The sequence below is a fragment of the Mytilus edulis genome, chromosome 6, assembly GCF_963676685.1.
Source record: "Mytilus edulis chromosome 6, xbMytEdul2.2, whole genome shotgun sequence".
Taxonomy (NCBI): Eukaryota; Metazoa; Mollusca; class Bivalvia; order Mytilida; family Mytilidae; genus Mytilus; species Mytilus edulis.
In genome coordinates this window covers 73,882,353-73,903,093 of record NC_092349.1, presented here as the reverse complement: position 1 = coordinate 73,903,093, position 20,741 = coordinate 73,882,353, and the positions used below count along the sequence as shown (strand labels likewise).

Below are 20,741 nucleotides of genomic sequence, written 5' to 3'. Positions count from 1 at the left end.
TAAATATTCCTTTAGTACAGCCGAGAGTAGATCTATATCTGTAGACTGAACTATGTGTTCAATTTCTGTTTTCATATTACTAAGCACTCTTTTTCTCATTTCAGTATTATAGATGGTCTTTATGTCTCTCAGGGTTGATTGGATATATGGTAATATATCTTTGATTGTCTGACATTTTTCTAGTTCAACAAAAAAATTACTTGTCTCAAATGTTGTTGAGTTAGTCTCCAATGGGAGGGACACCTCTCTATCATCAGGTGATGCATGATTTTCAGCTAACATTTTGATATTTCCAATTTATTAAATACTGTTATGTATTCAGTTTTATTTTGCTTTTCAAGTGAAGTCTTCTCATTTATACATCAAGTCCATAATAAGGAACTAATTAATATTCTATCTGACACAGGGATCTAAGGTGGCTTTAGAATAATTATACCCATTGTAATACCTACAAGATAAAAAGTATGTACCATCTCATATTATCCCTTTGAGTTTTCTGTCTCTGCTAGAAATTATTATCAGTAAAATATTGTTTCAGGAAGGATATATGTCCATTATTTTAAGTCTCAGCGGGAATTGAACCCAATATCTGCTGAACTTCAATATCTAGACCACAGTTTAGAAAAAACTCATGACTGCATGAAACAAACGACAGGCTTCAATAGAAGGAGAAAATCATTAATGTAATGTGTGGCAATAAACTTTTTTATGTCAATTTTGACGGTTTGAAAATATTCATAAAATTACTACCTGTGATATCAATTTGTGTGCCCCATTACCATAAAATTATACAAGTCAACTGAAATAAAGTTAAAAATTGTTTTTGCTAAACATTAAAGGAACAGGGAACTGAACCTTATGCAAAGTGAAAGTCAATGGCTATTCTTAGTAACAGTTTGGTAAAACTCTACATGTCTACCACCAGTTATTCAGTTTGAAAGAAAAAGATGTTTACAATTGTTTCTTCTTATCTTTTAAGAATTACAATACTTACAATTTCTTCAGTTTCAGACCAGTTACTTGAACTAACTTTTTATACTTCTTAGTCCTTCCACAGTTGGTTCTTTAGTGTACCTAGTTTAGATCTATGTTATTACCTGTGTGTTCAATGAATAGATCAATGATGAGGGTTAAATTGGGATATGTTTTATACACATTTATGAATTTTCCTTAGAAAAACATGAAATATTATTTTAAATCTGTATAAATCTATACTTTATCAATTTAAGATTTAAAAATGTTGATCAATACATTAATTGTTTATTAAAGAATCTGTCTAAAGGAAACTTAAGGTGCCTCATTATTGCATTAACCATACCCTTACCAAAAAGTGCTAACATGTTGCACATAAGTTGCACATAAGATGCTCACGTTAGAAACTAACATGATTGCACACGAGTTTTTTAACATGCAAATTAGGTGAGCATTTTGTGACTAAAAAAATTGCACATATGAAACTAACCTAATTTGCATGTTAAAAACCTCACGTGCAACTGCTCATATGAGCTTTTGTTTCACATGTGCATTTTATTAGATTGCTCATATGAGCAGTTGCTCACATGTTGCACACGTGAATATTATAGTTGACCAAAACAAAATGGCTGCTTTAAAAAAGGAATATTTTTTAAATTTAAATGAAAATCTTAAATAATTCAGTTGAAAATAAAATAACTGATACATCATGTTAAAAGAGTTATTCTTTAATTATTGTCAGTTAATTATGATTTTCATATAATTTTTTTATTTTTTTTTCATTTAAACAATAATCATGATCATGACTAAAAACAATTAACATTACATTATAAAACTAATAGAGGGACTTGCAAGTTTAGTACACAATGAATGTCTTTGATTAATAAGTACTGTATTTCAAAAAGTTTAAAAAGGAAAAATCTTTATACATGTAGTACTTATTTTGAAGCAACCTGTATATATATTCCCATAAAGGACTTAAAATTGTAATATATTTCAAAATCTGACACAAAAATGAAAATAATGAAATAGAAATGATAACTTACAAATAATTAATCACAGCCACACTGGTTTTATCAGATTTCAACAATGCCTTTCTTCAAATAGCACAATATAGGACTTAACATTTTCCATATCCATCTACCTATATTTATTGCATGCTTTTCATGAATTTGAATTTACAGGAAGTACATGACTGGGCATGTCATTTTGAAAAAGCTCATATGAGCAATGATGTAGGTTAGTTTTGAATGGTTAGAAGAATGGAAAAACTTTTCAAAGTACAAAACTAACATAAAACTAACATGGATGATAAAAGCTCACCTGAGGTTTGAATTGCACATGTGAGCATTATGTTAGATTTTTGTGGGCACATATGAACTACCAAACTGCACATATGAGCAACCTGATTTGCATACAATTCTTACTTGCATCTCATGTGCTTCACATGTGAAACTTATGTGCTTTTGTTAGCAATTTCTGTACGGGTAGGTAGTGCATTAAAAATAGAAATAAAATTCCATGTGATATATTTAGCTTGCCTTTACCAGATTTAATTCAGGTTTGCATTAACCATATTTTCTTCATTTTTGTAAGGGGGCTGTTATAATATTCAATATTGCCAGGTTTTATTATATATATTTGATCTGCAAATTTTCATTGCATGATAAAAGTACCTCAAGGTATGAAGTAAAGATGAAATAATATTAATTGATTAATCAATGGCAGTATCTATAAACTACACTGTAAAGCCATTCAAACATCTACTACTTTATTATATCTTCACTACAAATTGCTTAATACAGGTCTGTTAAATTTTATGGGTATTAATCCAGCAACAATAATCTTTCCCTTTTTTATTATCTTTCTCTGCCTTTTCTCTATGGCTGAATGGACAATTTATGTTAATAATAATTCGAAAAGATACTAATTAATTATTATGATAATTTGTTTTTCAATGACATCTTGATATGTATATATTACAGTAAATAGGTGAAATTAGAAAATAAACATAATTACTAAAATTTAAGATTTGCAACTTATTCCTTATACACTAATATATGTATGTTAATACAAGTAATTCCTGAAGCTGCCCAGTTATTACCAGTAATTACCAATTTTTAAATGAATTTTTACACCTATTTAATGACTGATAAAACAATGTTGTACTATGGTCAGCTGATCGAACAGAAGGGCAATAATGATTAGAAGATCATTCATTACTATAACAGTAAGTAAGAGGTGGAGAATTAAGTAACCAAGGTTCAATAAAAAAAAACATAAATGTAAGAAAAAAATAGTAAAATGAACAGACAAACAACAGCTGGTCCACACGTACAGAAACTTAACGATTGAGTAATGCAATTAAACTGAAGAAAAGGTTCATGCTCAGGTGTTACAGAAGGAAGAGAAGTTTCTGTTTCACTAGTTGTAGATATACTCACACTGAACAAATGACTTGTTATTGAGTAAATGTCCACTCAGATTTTATGTTGTAAATTTTCTTTTCAATAACACACTAATTTTTTGTGAGTATGTCAACTACCATTCACAAGAAGACTTGAGTTAGCATTTATTATCACTTTGAGATTTTTAATGGCCCTAACCTTTCAGTCATGGTGTTTTGAATTTTAAACTTTTGCTTTCTTTAAATGCTAACGTTTATGATAAGGTCAGTTTTGGGGAACCACTTTTAGTAAGTCAATGATAGCAACTATCATATCTATGCAGAGTGATTGGCCCTGTCCCCTGAGTTTATAACGTTCTATTGGTGTTGAATTTATTGCATAGTATACGTGATAAAGTTTGTGAATTGGTCATTTGGGTCAGTTTAGAATGAACCACTGTCAATTGTACTAATGCAAATACAACTGCATACAAATATAACTCCTTTTTTAGGGAACTGTCCATGGGGCTGGGGAACCCTTCCTATGTAGTGAATGGAAGGGACAAGCCAAAGTGATATGTTACATTTTCGAGCTTAAAAATGTATGGTTTTAAAGGTTGTAAAATTAAAGTGAATTATATCATAAAGTTGTTGATTAGATAAACAAATAAAGGGCTGCGCTTTAGCGCATGATACGCCTGTTGCTCTTTTAACTTGTCTTTTATATTAAATGAATTTATATGATCAACTAGAAATATATATACAAATCAAAAGGGATGTTACATTAATATATTCACCAAAGTTTCATAAAATCCCCCTTTTTTAAGTATAAAAATTCATTACTTAAGAAAACGTAAAATCTAAAATTTATAACTAGAGGCTCTCAAGAGCCTGTGTCACTCACCTGTTACTGTATTTACTGATGTCGGCCATCTTGGTTGGTAGGTGGGGTCATTAGACACTTTTTTTAAATAGATACCCTAGTAATGATTGTGGCCAAGTTTGGTTAAATTTGGCCCATAGTTTTAGAAAAGAAGATTTTTGTAAAAGTTACAAAAATGACGAAAAGTTGTTCAATATTGACTATAAAGGACAATAACTCCTTAAGGGGTTCTCGGACAATTTTGGTCATTTGACTTTTTTGTAAATCTTACTTTGCTGAACATTATTGCTGTTTACAGTTTATCTCTATCTATAACAGTATTCAAGATAATAACCAAAAACTGCAAAATTTCCTTAAAATTACCAATTTTAGGGCGTCAACCCAACAACGGGTTGTAGGATTCATCTGAAAATTTGTGAGGGGATAGATCTTATTCTGATGGACATTTAAATCTTGAAAGATTTGCCCTAAATGTCTTTGTTTCAAAGATATAAAGCAAAAACTGCATTTTACCACTATGTTCTATTTTTAGCCATGTCAGCCATTTTGTTTGGTAGGTGGGGTCATCAGACACATTTTTTAAACTATATACCACAATTATGATTGTGGCCAGGTTAGTTTAAATTTGGCCCAGTAGTTTCAGAGGAGAAGATTTTTGTACAAGTTACAAAAAATGACAAAAAAGTTGTTAAAATTGACTATAAACGGCAATAACTCCTTAAGGGATTGACTGACAATTTTGGTCATGTTGACTGATTTGTAGGTCTTATTTTGCTGAACATTATTGCTGTTTAGTATATAGTATTCAAGATAATAACCAAAAACAGCAAAATTTCGTTAAAATTACCAATTCAGGGGCAGCAACCTAAAAACAGATTGCCCCTGTGTTCTATATTTAGCCATGGCAGACATCTTGGTTTGATGGCCAGGGCATCAGACACATTTTTTAAACTAGATACCCCAAGGATGATTGTGGCCAAGTTTGGTTGAATTTGGCCCAATAGTTTCAGAGGAGAAGATTTTTGTAAAAGTTTACGGACGACGGACGCAGGACGCTGGACGACGGACGCCGAATGATGAAAAAAGCTCACTTGACCTTTCAGGTCAGGTGAGCTAAAAATGGAAAAGGAGCTTATGTCAATTGATATAAACAATTTATCAAAGTTGCATAAAATTTTGTGAAAGTGTTAGTTATTGTCCCAAAATTGGAAAATCCCCCATTCTTTTAAGCATAAAAATTCATAACACGGAAATGTAAAATCTGAAATTTATAAAAATTGAAAGGGAGCTTACATCAATAGATATAAACAATTCACCAAAGTTTCATGGACATTGGTGAAAGCCTTTTTGAGTAATTGTCCGAAGTGTTGAAAATCCCCCTTTTTTTATGAATAAAGCCCCATAAATCCAAAACTTAAAATCTGAAATATATAAAAATTGAAAGGAAGCTTACATCAATAGATATAAACAATTCACCAAAGTTTCATGGACATTGGTGAAAGCCTTTTTGAGTTATTGTCCAAAGTGTTGAAAATTCCCCTATTTTTTATGAATAAAGCCCCATAAATCCAAAACTTAAAATCTGAAATTTATAAAAATTGAAAGGGAGCTTACATCAATAGATATAAACAATTCACCAAAGTTTCATGGACATTGGTGAAAGCCTTTTTGAGTTATTGTCCAAAGTGTTGAAAATCCCCCTTTTTTTATGAATAAAGCCCCATAAATCCAAAACTTAAAATCTGAAATTTATAAAAATTGAAAGGAAGCTTACATCAATAGATATAAACAATTCACAAAAGTTTCATGGACATTGGTGAAAGCCTTTTTGATTTATTGTCCAAAGTGTTGAAAATCCCCCTATTTTTTATGAATAAAGCCCCATAAATCCAAAACTTAAAATCTGAAATTTATAAAAATTTAAAGGGAGCTTACATCAATAGATATAAACAATTCACCAAAGTTTCATGGACATTGGTGAAAGCCTTTTTGAGTAATTGTCCGAAGTGTTGAAAATACCCCTTTTTTTATGAATAAAGCCCCATAAATCCAAAACTTAAAATCTGAAATTTATGAAAATTGAAAGGGAGGTTACATCAATAGATATAAACAATTCACCAAAGTTTCATGGACATTGGTGAAAGCCTTTTTGAGTTATTGTCCGAAGTGTTGAAAATTCCCCTATTTTTTATGAATAAAGCCCCATAAATCCAAAACTTAAAATCTGAAATTTATAAAAATTGAAAGGGAGCTTACATCAATAGATATAAACAATTCACCAAAGTTTCATGGACATTGGTGAAAGCCTTTTTGAGTTATTGTCCAAAGTGTTGAAAATCCCCCTTTTTTTATGAATAAAGCCCCATAAATCCAAAACTTTAAATCTGAAATTTATAAAAATTGAAAGGAAGCTTACATCAATAGATATAAACAATTCACAAAAGTTTCATGGACATTGGTGAAAGCCTTTTTGAGTTATTGTCCAAAGTGTTGAAAATCCCCCTATTTTTTATGAATAAAGCCCCATAAATCCAAAACTTAAAATCTGAAATTTATAAAAATTGAAAGGGAGCTTACATCAATAGATATAAACAATTCACCAAAGTTTCATGGACATTGGTGAAAGCCTTTTTGAGTTATTGTCCGAAGTGTTGAAAATCCCCCTTTTTTTATGAATAAAGCCCCATAAATCCAAAACTTAAAATCTGAAATTTATGAAAATTTAAAGAGAGGTTACATCAATAGATATAAACAATTCACCAAAGTTTCATGGACATTGGTGAAAGCCTTTTTGAGTTATTGTCCGAAGTGTTGAAAATCCCCCCTTTTTTATGAATAAAGCCCCATAAATCCAAAACTTAAAATCTGCAATTAAAAAAAAACGAAAGGGAGCTTACGTCAATAGATATAAACAATTCACTTAAGTTTCATGGAAATTGGTGTAAGTGTTTTTGAGTTATTGTCCGAAGTGTGGACGATGGACAGATGGACAGACGGACGGACGGACGGACGGATGGACGGACAACGGTATACCATAATACGTCCCGTCTAAAAGACGACAGGCGTATAAAAACCTTGAACTAATCATATTTTGATATTTTCCCCAAATGCAAATACAATAGATATTTTTCAAATCTTTGTTTCTTTTCATGAAATAGCATAATCTTGATAGCTGCAGGTGTATTTAAAAAAAAAAATTATATGATAGGGTATGTTTTAATTTTAAAAAAAATATGAAAAGGGTGGGTTACTGGGAGTCTCAGCTGCTCATCCCTTTCCAAAATTGACCACATGGTACACAATCATTAAGATAATGTGATATGTCTACTATGTATAGTTAATAAAAAAATTGTTTTACATTGTCATTTCTGGGCCTGTTATAGCTGACTTTGCGGTATGGGCTTTGCTCATTGTTGAAGGCTGTACAGTGACCTGTAGTTGTTAATTTCTGTGTCATTTTGGTCTCTTGTGGAGAGTTGTCTCATTGGCAATCATACCACATCTTTTTAATATGAAGAAGGCCAGTAGCCAAAAAGTCCCAAACACATGGTTTAATGTAGATCTGATGTCTTTTCTAAGCATCCCTGCTGAGCATGTTGCAAAAATATATGTTTGAATGAAAAATATATATGTTGTATCATTCAATATACAACAAAAATATGTAAAACTTGAAATTTGGAGATTCAACAGTACAAAACATTTAGTGCCAGTAATTATATTTGAAATTTTCAGAAAAAAATTCATTTACAATAGTTAAAGAGGCAGATAATTATACTGAGTTTGATAGGACAATTTGTGTCTTTTTTTTATTTTTTGCAAGAAAATAAGGCCCGCTACCCCTATCTCTATTTGATATTTCAGAGGTATATATGAAAAGTAATTCTTTCGTCAAATTTTAACCAATTCTATCCTCATTGTAGTTAATTTCATTGTATTTTTAACAAAAAAACAAATTGGATGTTTGCATTTTTTATTTTGAAATTTGATAGTACATTGACTCAGAAGGTTTAACAGAAGTTTTTAAAAGAAAAATTTATCGTCTAACATTTATTGGACACCAAAATTGGAAAATCCCCCCTTCTTTTAAGCATAAAAATTCATAACACGGAAATGTAAAATCTGAAATTTATAAAAATTGAAAGGGAGCTTACATCAATAGATATAAACAATTCACCAAAGTTTCATGGACATTGTTAAAAGCCTTTTTGAGTTATTGTCCGAAGTGTTGAAAATCCCCCTTTTTTTATGAATAAAGCCCCATAAATCCAAAACTTAAAATCTGAAATATATAAAAATTGAAAGGGAGCTTACATCAATAGATATAAACAATTCACCAAAGTTTCATGGACATTGGTGAAAGCCTTTTTGAGTTATTGTCCGAAGTGTTGAAAATCCCCCTTTTTTATGAATAAAGCCCCATAAATCCAAAACTTAAAATCTGAAATTTATAAAAATTGAAAGGGAGCTTACATCAATAGATATAAACAATTCACCAAAGTTTCATGGACATTGGTGAAAGCCTTTTTGAGTTATTGTCCGAAGTGTTGAAAATCCCCCTTTTTTTTTATGAATAAAGCCCCATAAATCCAAAACTTAAAATCTGAAATATATAAAAATTGAAAGGGAGCTTACATCAATAGATATAAACAATTCACAAAAGTTTCATGGACATTGGTGAAAGCCTTTTTGAGTTATTGTCCGAAGTGTTGAAAATCCCCCTTTTTTTATGAATAAAGCCCCATAAATCCAAAACTTAAAATCTGAATTTTATAAAAATTGAAAGGAAGATTACATCAATAGATATAAACAATTCACAAAAGTTTCATGGACATTGGTGAAAGCCTTTTGTAGTTATTGTCCAAAGTGTTGAAAATCCCCCTATTTTTTATGAATAAAGCCCCATAAATCCAAAACTTAAAATCTGAAATTTATAAAAATTGAAAGGGAGCTTACATCAATAGATATAAACAATTCACCAATGTTTCATGGACATTGGTGAAAGCCTTTTTGAGTTATTGTCCGAAGTGTTGAAAATCCCCCTTTTTTATGAATAAAGCCCCATAAATCCAAAACTTAAAATCTGAAATTTATAAAAATTGAAAGGGAGCTTACATCAATAGATATAAACAATTCACAAAAGTTTCATGGACATTGGTGAAAGCCTTTTTGAGTTATTGTCCAAAGTGTTGAAAATCCCCCTTTTTTTATGAATAAAGCCCCATAAATCCAAAACTTAAAATCTGAAATTTATAAAAATTGAAAGGAAGCTTACATCAATAGATATAAACAATTCACAAAAGTTTCATGGACATTGGTGAAAGCCTTTTTGAGTTATTGTCCAAAGTGTTGAAAATCCCCCTATTTTTTATGAATAAAGCCCCATAAATCCAAAACTTAAAATCTGAAATTTATAAAAATTGAAAGGGAGCTTACATCAATAGATATAAACAATTCACCAACGTTTCATGGACATTGGTGAAAGCCTTTTTGAGTTATTGTCCGAAGTGTTGAAAATCCCCCTTTTTTTTATGAATAAAGCCCCATAAATCCAAAACTTAAAATCTGAAATTTATCAAAAATTTAAAGAGAGGTTACATCAATAGATATAAACAATTCACCAAAGTTTCATGGACATTGGTGAAAGCCTTTTTGAGTTATTGTCCGAAGTGTTGAAAATCCCCCCTTTTTTATGAATAAAGCCCCATAAATCCAAAACTTAAAATCTGAAATTTATAAAAATTTAAAGGGAGCTTACATCAATAGATATAAACAATTCACCAAAGTTTCATGGACATTGGTGAAAGCCTTTTTGAGTAATTGTCCGAAGTGTTGAAAATCCCCCTTTTTTTATGAATAAAGCCCCATAAATCCAAAACTTAAAATCTGAAATATATAAAAATTGAAAGGAAGCTTACATCAATAGATATAAACAATTCACCAAAGTTTCATGGACATTGGTGAAAGCCTTTTTGAGTTATTGTCCAAAGTGTTGAAAATTCCCCTATTTTTTATGAATAAAGCCCCATAAATCCAAAACTTAAAATCTGAAATTTATAAAAATTGAAAGGGAGCTTACATCAATAGATATAAACAATTCACCAAAGTTTCATGGACATTGGTGAAAGCCTTTTTGAGTTATTGTCCAAAGTGTTGAAAATCCCCCTTTTTTTATGAATAAAGCCCCATAAATCCAAAACTTAAAATCTGAAATTTATAAAAATTGAAAGGAAGCTTACATCAATAGATATAAACAATTCACAAAAGTTTCATGGACATTGGTGAAAGCCTTTTTGAGTTATTGTCCAAAGTGTTGAAAATCCCCCTATTTTTTATGAATAAAGCCCCATAAATCCAAAACTTAAAATCTGAAATTTATAAAAATTTAAAGGGAGCTTACATCAATAGATATAAACAATTCACCAAAGTTTCATGGACATTGGTGAAAGCCTTTTTGAGTAATTGTCCGAAGTGTTGAAAATACCCCTTTTTTTATGAATAAAGCCCCATAAATCCAAAACTTAAAATCTGAAATTTATGAAAATTGAAAGGGAGGTTACATCAATAGATATAAACAATTCACCAAAGTTTCATGGACATTGGTGAAAGCCTTTTTGAGTTATTGTCCGAAGTGTTGAAAATTCCCCTATTTTTTATGAATAAAGCCCCATAAATCCAAAACTTAAAATCTGAAATTTATAAAAATTGAAAGGGAGCTTACATCAATAGATATAAACAATTCACCAAAGTTTCATGGACATTGGTGAAAGCCTTTTTGAGTTATTGTCCAAAGTGTTGAAAATCCCCCTTTTTTTATGAATAAAGCCCCATAAATCCAAAACTTTAAATCTGAAATTTATAAAAATTGAAAGGAAGCTTACATCAATAGATATAAACAATTCACAAAAGTTTCATGGACATTGGTGAAAGCCTTTTTGAGTTATTGTCCAAAGTGTTGAAAATCCCCCTATTTTTTATGAATAAAGCCCCATAAATCCAAAACTTAAAATCTGAAATTTATAAAAATTGAAAGGGAGCTTACATCAATAGATATAAACAATTCACCAAAGTTTCATGGACATTGGTGAAAGCCTTTTTGAGTTATTGTCCGAAGTGTTGAAAATCCCCCTTTTTTTATGAATAAAGCCCCATAAATCCAAAACTTAAAATCTGAAATTTATGAAAATTTAAAGAGAGGTTACATCAATAGATATAAACAATTCACCAAAGTTTCATGGACATTGGTGAAAGCCTTTTTGAGTTATTGTCCGAAGTGTTGAAAATCCCCCCTTTTTTTATGAATAAAGCCCCATAAATCCAAAACTTAAAATCTGCAATTAAAAAAAAACGAAAGGGAGCTTACGTCAATAGATATAAACAATTCACTTAAGTTTCATGGAAATTGGTGTAAGTGTTTTTGAGTAATTGTCCGAAGTGTAGCCAAAAAGTCCCAAACACATGGTTTAATGTAGATCTGATGTCTTTTCTAAGCATCCCTGCTGAGCATGTTGCAAAAATATATGTTTGAATGAAAAATATATATGTTGTATCATTCAATATACAACAAAAATATGTAAAACTTGAAATTTGGAGATTCAACAGTACAAAACATTTAGTGCCAGTAATTATATTTGAAATTTTCAGAAAAAAAATCATTTACAATAGTTAAAGAGGCAGATAATTATACTGAGTTTGATAGGACAATTTGTGTCTTTTTTTATTTTTTGCAAGAAAATAAGGCCCGCTACCCCTATCTCTATTTGATATTTCAGAGGTATATATGAAAAGTAATTCTTTCGTCAAATTTTAACCAATTCTATCCTCATTGTAGTTAATTTCATTGTATTTTTAACAAAAAACAAATTGGATGTTTGCATTTTTTATTTTGAAATTTGATAGTACATTGACTCAGAAGATTTAACAGAAGTTTTTAAAAGAAAAATTTATCGTCTAACATTTATTAGACACCCTAGCTACCTTACGTTTTGTATGTACTACAATGAAAGGGAACAGTAAAGTCACAGTAATCATAAGTGTTATACAATACCTGTACTTTATTAACAATTTTAGCTATTTAAATTTTAAACATTGAACTACTTATATGTAAGATTCTGTTGTTACTTTAAAACAATTGAAACTCTTACCGTTTCTTTAGCTTTTAAAAAGTTATCTAGACAATGTTTTTATACGTCTTAATCTCTCCTCAGTCAGTCCTTTTTTGCATATTGATATTCATAACAATTTTTTTATTCATTCCAGTATGCAGTGAACCAATAATGGATAAGGGTTCATTAAGGATATTGTTTCTTATATGTTAATTAGTATTGACATAACAAAGGTGAAATATGAGGATTATTTTATTTAAAATGTATATTGTATCAATTTAACTAAAGATTTAACATTTGGATCAATGCATTAATCTTTTTATAAAGATTCTTACTGCAAAGCCTATAAAACCCTCATTGCATTAACCAAGTAAACTAAAAATAGAAAACAGAATTCCTTGTGATAAATTTAGCTTTGCATTAACCATTGACTTTCTAAATTAAAAGGGGGATGGTTAGTCTTGGCAAATTAATTGAATATATTTGACAATTAGAGTTAACTATAATGCAGTATGAATAAAAGGTAAAGATTGAATAATGTTAATTGATTTTTTAATGATAATGTCTTTGTACTGCTCCTTAAAACAATTCAAACTTATAGTAATTTACTTTACAGTTGAATAACAAATTGCGTTCTGAAATCTGCCACGGTGCTTTATACAATTTATTATTTTAGTTGTTAATTTCTTTGTCATTTGGTCTCTTTTGGAGAGTAATTGTCTCATTGGCAATCATACCACATCCTCTTTTTATATTAACAGGGCTTACAACACATTTAAAACAAAAATTATCCTGGTAATAATTACAATGATAAAACAGTAAGAGGAAATGTATATTTTAATTAGAATCATTTCTTTGAATATTCATTAAGCTTTTTAGCTTACATAAACGTTTCACCTTGATATTTTTTTTTATCAGTATTATCATCTGCTCAATATTACATGTCCTCTTGAAGTCATGATCATGACAGAAGCACAGTTTTCACCTTTTTTGTCCTGCCCTGAACAAGCATGAAATATTTTGCCACATGACTTTAAGCAACCAACATTTAATTAATCCTTGTTTCCATTGGAAAGGTGATAAAGAAATAGAAGGGTGACTGGGTCCATAGAAATTGTGTTGATTGGATTTGATTACTTCCAACTGTTGAACCCTGCTGAGTGGAGTTATTGTCTTTGTTGATACATGTATATAGCATTGGCAAATGTTCTTTTTTCATCACTTTAAACAGATCTTTTCCTCAGTTGTCTATACGTATTTTAAAAGGAATCTTCCCATCCACATCATTTGGACACAGGTTTGATGGTTGTCTCACTGGCAATCATACCCAATCTCTTTATCTTTTATACAGTCATATATTGTTGGAATATGGATCTTGAAATTAGTAACCTGCATCAGACGTTCTGATTTGAAATTATATTCTGTGTAACCAGTGCCATGTAATATGTAAGTACATCAATCAAGTCTTACTTTCTTCTATAGCAAGTTTTTCTTAAAAAAATTTCAGTTGATCCTTGATCCTAGAGTTATGGTTGATAAAAGTGGCTTTAAATTTCAGAAAGCAAATAATCATAATGATTGAAGATTAATCAAATTGAAAAATATTTCACAAGAAAATATAACTTTCATCCAAAGTTAAAAAGTACAGATTATTTTTGTTTATTTTATGGTTGTTAGGATTCTTGTAAGCTAAATGCATAACTTTAGACTAATTTCTTAACCCTGTAGACTTTTTCCAAAGTATTTATTTAGAACCTTTTATTTCACGGTGTATTATGAAACATAATAAATTTACAAGTACACAACATCTGACAAAATAATTTTATTGGTTATTTACATTACAAGTTTTTCTTTTTTTTATATGATACATTTGTAAATCTTGTAAATGGTTAAGTGTCATGCAATAACTATTCATCATTTCATATTGTGGGGTAATTTCTGGTTGGGTTTTAACCAACTTACATCTTTTAAAATGTCTCAATGCCACCTGCAAAACATTGTATTTTTCCCTATAGGAACCAATTTTTTTAAAAGTATGTACATTTCAAAACCAAACAGTAGCTTGCATGATTATCGGCTAGTCCAAATAATTATGATATGGTATCATGTAACCAATTTACTACACCAGATGTGCATTTTGACATTAAATGTCTCTTGAGAGATTTTTTATTTGCTGTAACACATATGAAGGCCTCACAGCTAAAAATGAATCTATAATTAGCCTTTCAATAGGTCATATTTATTTGGACAAGTACATATATATCAGTCAGTATCTGTTAATTAATATTATCTATCAAAAAAGACTGCAGTTGTAAAATAAAAAATAAAAAAAATAATTAGCATGCTTCAATCTGGGACTATTATACTAGTATAATAATATAATAGTTTAATTTTAGATTCACAATATAAATAAAAGATCTCAAGTTTTTTGTGAAACAACTAACTTTATAGCTATAGAAAACAAAGTTGATACAAATTGACAATACATGGTTGTTTAAAAAAAGCAATACAGTTTTAATGTCAACATGTGTTTGACATAAACAAGACATTAAGTGTGTTCAATAGAACATGGGATAAACAATTCAGTGAAGGGTAAAGTTACATTGATATTTAAAATTTGTATATGAAGTTTGACCTAGTTTATAACCTGAAGGTTGAATACGGTTATCTCGTCCTATTTGTTGACATTTAACTTGTGTTATAAGGTAGGTGGACTTCCTTGTAAAATACATTTTTAAACAGAAGAAAATAAGATTTAAAGCATTCCAATGGGGTAAAATATATATATTAATAAATTGCCATGTTTATGCATAAAATGAAATATTATAACCTGGACTGCATGAGATATGTTTCATGTAAATCATGTTCAGTAGTCTAGCTCTCCTAGGTGTGGAAATGTTAATTAATCATTTTTGAATGAATAAAAGAAGATGCTTGTTATTATAAATTATGTCAAGTAGATAGCAACCCCACTATATACAAAATTAGATATTTAAAGATTAACATTTGTCTTTACATGCCAATCTTTTAATCTCCCCCAAATTTTGTTGACTATAACCAGGTGCAAATCTAGGATTTAAAAAAAGGATGTGGCAAGAACAGCTATGGATAGCTGCAGAACCATAGCTCTTACGTCCTTATGTTATTTTTTGAGTCTGCAAATAGTAAAAAAATAACTTAAGGACCTAAGAGCTAAGGTTCCGCAGCTAAGCTAATTGGAGTGATGTAAACATGTAAAAATAGTCTATGCATATTTAAAGCTCCATAAGAGACATCCAGTCCCCTAAATCTGCCCTGTAACATTTGGTAATGACTGAATTTTACATTAAGATCACAAAATGATAGAAAACATGAAAACAATTAAAAGACAACCACTAGCAAAGATCCTACCTTGGGAAAGTCTCATACACATGTGGCAAGCTATAGCTAAATATGAACCCTCCTCCTTATTGTATTAATTTTTATTGTAAAAAGCAACAAAATAACAAATAAAACAAAGTATGACAAATATTAGTCAGGATAAATATATCATTTAGTACTGCAACTGACATCGAAAAAGACGCTTAGTTAACGAGTTTAATGGTCCGGAATAACACACGGCTGCAAATTGTTTTAAATGAAAGAATAATATCTATATTTTAATTTCCGCCGGGTCGTAAAAAGTTTCTATGGTCACATTTTTGTATTTTATCCCTTTAATGGGGGTACCCCTCAATTTACGGTTTTGGGTAGTTACCTTAAAATCAAAAAATATATTTTTTGGTTGAATTTCCCGCTATTGTCGTAAATATTTTCTATGCATATATCATCAAGGATCATCGGAATGATGCAGACATAAATATAATACCATCTCCAAGTAAAACTTTCAAACTTAAATTTGACTGTTTTTTAGGTACAAATTTAACGTGTTTTTCTTTGAAAACGAGAAAACGTATGATTCAAAAACAGTATTTGACATTTGAGAGGACAAAACATATTATTGCGATACTGCATGCAAATTTTGTTGGGCAAATTCCAAACAATTTTGTCAAAAACTCAAAAATAAAAACATCATTTGTACCTTTTTTAATTACGGAAAATTCCTATCCGTCAATCAGCTCCACCATTTATTTTTTCCTTCACAATCAATTTGATAGTTTCGATGTGATTATGCAGATTTTGTAGGAGAAGTTAATCTATTTTTGAGTGATTTGAATATATATAGTAGTTCTTTTGTGTATTTTCTGTAAATAAGTTATATTTTTGTTAATAAAATTTTGACTTTATATAAAAGTTAACCAAATCCTTCGGATAAGACGTTTTTCCGGATAATGACTAGTTTACATTGTGTGAAAAAACATTGTATATCAATGTTTAACCTCAGAGCAATTATTATGCATGCAAGTGGTCGGGGGAAAAGTACTATTGAAGTTTGCAGAGATTTGGTGTGTGACAAGGTGATGCTAAAACCAACTTCTCTTGATATTATGCTTTTCGTGGGCGAATCATCAGTGATGTTATGAGACTTGCACCAGAAGGCAAAATTGGTGCGTCTTTAAATTAGATTTTTTTTATTGATTGTTGGTTGCTTAACGTCCAGTGGCAAATATTTCATGCATGTTCAGGACGAGAACAAGTTAATAATAAAAACAATAGGTAGTTTTTGTCATAATAGAGGCCATTCCGGATGATGATCGGGAAAATTTAGACTGCCACTGGAAAATGATGGTATATTGGATTGGGACAGAAATTTTCCATTGCAACATGCCACCTACGGACCCCTCAAAGAGTTGATGCAAGGGTTTTTAACGTGCAAAGAACGTGACACTCCCTTTACATCGGATTTAACGTCCCCATTCTGACCGGACGTGACTGCGAACTTGATACATCCTGCACAGCCAAACGGACGCCCCACCTCGTTTTACGGCCGGTCGGGAGAAGACCAAGTGACCATATTTCGTTTCCCCAGTCACCCTTGGGGAACTTTAAATTAGAAACAACAGAAATCCATATATGTGATCAAACTGATCGACATGTATCCTCACAACCTGACCGTGACTTTTATACGATCTCGCGCTCAGTTTCTTCCTTGTTATTTGGATATGAAAACAGGGTTTTTGTGTAACAGAAAAACCTTTAAAAAAAACCCAGAAAACTACGTAAAACTGAGTCCTCTTAACGTGTTGACAGTCTTTTAAGTTGTGCTTATTAATGTGAGTAATCATTTATCCATGCATAACCAAGTACTTATTGAAGTCAACACCTGTGCAATAAAGTAAAACAGTTAGTGAAAAAATTAGAATTTGAACTTGCTGTCAGTTCATTAATAACGATTGTTAGTGATGTGATTTGAAAAGCCTTTCTTATGTAGCACATCCTCTATATATACCGATCAATTTTACCCAAAATTGTCTCTGATGCTTACCAAACTGCCAAACTCCAGAACTAACTAGATATTGTGACACCTTACAATTCAGACACAGTGGGGCCAAGGGATACGAAATATAGAGTTTAGCTCTGAACTCAATTTAGGGGATGCCATATTTGCTGCAGGAAAATTGAAGTCTATGTTAAGACTTTCAGAATTACACCAAGGTGTGTCTGAAAATATCAAGGATACATTAAAAGAAGAACAATTACTTCACCCTGCTACCAGTGCTCTTATGAGCTATGTCCTCGTTTTGGTATTTCTATGGAAATGATGCCCGCATAGCTTGTTAATATATATAGGAAGATGTGGTATGAGTGCCAATGATACAACACACCATCCAAGTCACAATTTAAACCATTATAGGTCACGGTCCGGTCTTCAGCTCAAAAGTTCATTTGTTAGTTAGTTGATGAAAAATAACACAAAGGCGTTTCTGAACCGTATATTGTCCCTTAAGATAACAAAAATTCGTAAATGTATGGTTATTACAAAATCAATCGTTTCTGTAGCAAAATTCGCCCCATTACATTTGGGATTGGCAGTGCAGATACATCATGCATATGCATATGGGAATATGGGTCACGAACATTGATCGAAACTTTGTACTCACATTTCTTTTGTGTTTCCTATGCAAAGGTAAGACTATATCTGACGAGTTTGACCGAATCATGACCGTATTCACGCTCCAGATAGCATTTGTACTCAAAAACTGTGTTTGCTTTGAACAAACTCTGTTCTGCGCCGAACTTGTTCTTATAAAAAAGGGAAGTGTCTTGTAATGCTAATGCGCGTACTGAATCCGCATACGATGACTCAGAGATTTATTCATGTCGCTATTTTATGAATACTTGAGTTATTGTGTGTCGCTTTTAAAAGTTATATAAGGATCATGACTGATTTTGAATTACAACATCAGAAAATTGGCATTGCATTGTATAATATTTCATCCTTCCCTTAAACAATTAATGAGTTAACTTTTTTTACCAGGATTATCCCACTAAAAAAATGTTCATGCACCAAACTAACTTTTACACTCATTTTTTTTAAACCTCGCATTCGCCTCGGGTGACTATAGTATATTTTGTGTTATAACTGCTCTGTCCAGACTTTGCAAATACACAATATGTATTTATCTTTAACTAGATACTAATTTTCACAAAATACATAACCTTTAAGATGCAAAATTAAAAACACTGTTTCAGCGCTTGCATTTTGTTTTTTTCAAAGATAGAAAAAATATTGAAATAATTTGATAAACTGGTGTTTTACACTTTAGAAAATAATTCTGTAATATACTATAGTGAAATACTATACACAATATGAAAGTTTATGGATATGAAAAGGTCAAGGCCACTTCTTCTTTTGCTATGTCTTAAATGGAAAAAAATCAGAAGGTTCCAAATCAACGCCATTTTGTAATGGCAGCTCTTCATATAAGTAGTCAAATTTGTCGTTTTAACATCGTTTATAGCATATGCTTATGATTGAATCGTTTTTGTAGCATTCTGTTGAATAAATATCAGAATATTTCTCCTTTTTGTCCTTGTGGTTGAAATATTGATATTTCTAGGTCTGACCTTTGACCTCAATTTCACAAAATTGTGACCACTCTGGATTTTTACGACCCAACTTTTCTTATTGTACACGTTTTCCTCTTTCCATCGAATTATAATTTAGGTGTGTGTTCTTCCGGACCATTAAAGTTTTAAAAAATGAACTCTGGTTGCAGTACTAATTACAGTTAAAACTAAACAGTCTACCTGTTGAGATAATGAGAGATGAAATTTATAGTTAATTGGAAAGCTAAGCATGTAAGCATATAGATGTACCTGTATGATAATAAACATGTACATATGATAACTGAGAGTCAAATAGTAGACCTATTGATAATTATATACCCACATTGTTTCAGGCCAAGGTAGTTCCCCTACAGCTAATTTACTGGGAGCTTTCACTGATCAGATAGCGGGCAAAGCTTTAGATATAGCATTGAAAAGTAACATACCACCGACCATGAGTAGACCAGGAAGTAAATCATCTCCAGGAACCAGACAATATTCTACAGCTGCCGGTCACGGTAATGCTGGTAAGGTTATTAATGTCAAGTTTAAGTACTGTAAATTCAGAAATTATTGCAAAGTTTTTATGAAAGCTAATAATGCCACTGGGTGCGTATCGCAATACTACGAACTGGCATTCTGAAATCTGATACACAATTAAATTTATTTAAATTGCAATACTTTAAAATCTCACATTTTTATCCATTCTTCAAAAATTGCAATACTAAATGCACGAAAAAACTGAATTTGCAGTCATTAATGGAAAAAACCCATCATACTCAGACATCAAATGGTCATCAAAGAGTAGTTGAATGAAATAACAAGGCAGAGTATAAAAAATTTAAGTTGACCATGAAATTCTCAATTGTTAAAGAACTCAAAAAGGCAGCAATTATTACTGAGAAAGTTTTGTGATTTTAAAACAATAATTTATGATGATTAGGGGTAGGGCATATGACCAAAACATTTAGTTTTGAGATTATCCAGTTTTACTGCTATAATATCAATCATAACAGTAACAGAACAAAGAAATGTTAAGGTTTACAAGGTCCTTATTGGGATGTATAGTTCCCCTTGCATCAATCACTTTTAATGAAAACTTTACATTACATTTTTTAGGCTCCATGATAGTTTCACCAGATGCCTTACCTCCAAGGGCTAAAGCTACCTATGATAAAGTGAAGAAGTTTATAAGAGAAGAAATCATGCCATTAGAAAAAGACCTGGACAAACATTCCCTACCATCGGCAGATATGTGGAAAGTCCCTCCTGTTGTTGAAAAACTTAAGGTATGACACAAATTAGGAAAATGTTAGGTTATAGTGAAATAATATGGTGTTTGTCATCTGTTTTATTATTCCCTTTTTCAAATACTTAATTAGAATTAGTGATACTACACAATAATATGCAGGTACAATGTATAAAGCTT

At 30.8% G+C, this 20,741-nt stretch overlaps 1 protein-coding gene across 4 annotated transcripts in view; it reads left to right on the top strand.

The window, feature by feature from the left end:
* Positions 1-20,741, top strand: part of LOC139528383 (acyl-CoA dehydrogenase family member 10-like) — a 113,209-nt gene that overhangs the window by 76,728 nt on the left and 15,740 nt on the right. For all 4 annotated transcript variants that reach the window (XM_071324354.1, XM_071324351.1, XM_071324353.1 and 1 more), the window contains 2 exons: positions 19,666-19,839; positions 20,432-20,601. In XM_071324354.1, the coding sequence (XP_071180455.1) occupies positions 19,666-19,839; positions 20,432-20,601 (344 nt within the window). The remainder of the gene's footprint in view (positions 1-19,665; positions 19,840-20,431; positions 20,602-20,741) is intronic.